The sequence below is a fragment of the Ceratina calcarata genome, unplaced genomic scaffold (assembly GCF_001652005.2).
Source record: "Ceratina calcarata isolate Rehan_Ccalc_2016 unplaced genomic scaffold, ASM165200v1 scaffold490.2, whole genome shotgun sequence".
Classification (NCBI taxonomy): Eukaryota; Metazoa; Arthropoda; class Insecta; order Hymenoptera; family Apidae; genus Ceratina; species Ceratina calcarata.
In genome coordinates this window covers 1,780-3,597 of record NW_017173327.1, presented here as the reverse complement: position 1 = coordinate 3,597, position 1,818 = coordinate 1,780, and the positions used below count along the sequence as shown (strand labels likewise).

Sequence of the window (1,818 nt, the reverse complement as noted above, 5' to 3'; positions counted from 1 at the left end):
AAAATATATACGTACATAAGTTGTATAAATTTTTATGATTTATAACTCCAGTTAAAAAACTATAACAGCAGTAGAGTAATAACGTACTGTCAGGTAGGTCGATATTTAAAACTTGTTAGGGGTGCAGCTACGTCACTCGACGTATCCCATGGACCTGGGAATAAAGGGGAAGCTGGTCTGGTCAGCATTATTGATTTTACATTTACATTCAATTCTAGTTAAATTCATTTCTTCCGTTGAACCTGAGTAGGGGCAGTGGAATCATGAGAGGGATGGGTCACGTCTAAATGCAGCAGGAAATGTGAATGAGAATTAAATATAATGGAAAGATTGAAGGAAGACGCTGGGCGCATGATGTGTAGAGGCTGTCACAGGGCATGAGAGCTCTCAGAAGGTCTGTACGCTTCCCCCCTACCATCGAATATTCCCCAATTTCTCTCCAACGTCTAAGATATTACAGGATCTTCACTACTCCCCACTACTGCTGCTGGATGAAAAGGGGGAAGTGAAGGGGCAGCATGCATTACAACTCCCCCTATCTGTGAGCCCTGGGGGTATACCCTGTTGCTAGTCAGCATCCGGTATCATGGCAACGAGAAGCTCCTTCGTAACCCCTCGATGGTCTCACCCCGTTCATCCCTTCTGCTGCCCAGATGCGCGCGCTTACACAGCGAGCTGTTCGAGGCAACGGGATAGCGGGATGCAACAGTAGGCACTTGCGGTGCAACAGAGGGACCAGCAAACTGACAGAGTTCTCCTACTAACTGAGTGAATTTCAAATTACATATCAATTATCGGGTTCTGTTAACAATTGTGGATAACAAAATGGAGTATACTACGGAATTGCAAGAAAAACTGATCGACTTAGTGGAAAAACGTTCAACTATTTGGGATCCACGATATAAGAACCATGTAAATAGAGATGACTTGGATATATGTTGGAGGGAAATAGGAAGAACTATCGGATTGTCAGGTATTACTTTCCTATACTTTGAATTCAATCAGACAACTTGAATAGTTTTTATACAAATTATTCTTGATTTTCTCTGTAAAATAATTCCTTGTTGCAAGATACTTGAAAATAATNGAAAAGAAGCAAGTAAAATGTGGAAGAGCTTACGGCATGAATTTAAAAGACAATATAGCCAAGAAAAAGCTAAGGCAGCGAATGGAGCCAGTCCTGAACAGTTCGAATCCACCTGGCCGCTTTTCACTAAATTACTGTTCTTAAAAGAGAAGGGGAGACACCAGAAAGCTGAACCTGTAACACGTGAATCTGTAATACGTCTAGTAAGCAACTCAATGGTGTCCGTAAAAGAGGAACCATTGGAACACGATGAAGCAACGACATTCTTATCATCTGATGTCAATGCAATGCCTCCTTTTAAGAAACTGAAAACACTAAACGCAGACGTGACGTTGACCGTAGCGAAAACAGAAAAATTTAATAAAAACGTGAAACGAGATTACGACGTGGACGACGAAGACATTGGCTTCTTCAATTCGTTGTTACCACACGTGAGGAGACTGTCCCTTTCTAGAAAATTTATATTTAGAATGGAAACGCAGAAATTGGTCTATGATCTAACATTTGCTCCAAGTTTCTTAGAGGAGAGACAAGAACAGTCACAACAACCAGGTTGACAGTAATATATTTTAATATCAATGTTAATATTATTAGAAGTCGGTGTAGGTCGTGGGGCGACGTACAGGGAAGTGTGCAGGAAGATGCACGTGCAGTGCGGTGCTGAACAAAGCTTATGTGAAGGGACCACGTCACAAGATCCATGATCTGTCATTCCCAGTGGTGGGCAAAGT

General features: G+C 41.7%; 1 protein-coding gene across 2 annotated transcripts; it reads left to right on the top strand.

Annotated features, from left to right (window-relative positions):
• Nucleotides 1–99: 99 nt before the first annotated feature.
• On the top strand, nt 100–1,812 carry LOC108628003 (transcription factor Adf-1-like). 2 transcript variants are annotated; one of them, XM_026816142.1, is made up of 3 exons: nt 100–394; nt 461–973; nt 1,088–1,812. In XM_026816142.1, the coding sequence occupies exons 2-3, from the start codon at nt 826–828 to the stop codon at nt 1,642–1,644; spliced, it is 705 nt and encodes a 234-aa protein (XP_026671943.1). In that variant the 5' UTR covers nt 100–394; nt 461–825; the 3' UTR covers nt 1,645–1,812. The 2 variants fall into 2 exon arrangements, with proteins under 2 accessions (XP_026671943.1, XP_026671944.1); XM_026816143.1 differs by lacking the exon at nt 100–394 and having other exon boundaries at nt 449–973.
• Nucleotides 1,813–1,818: the final 6 nt, after the last annotated feature.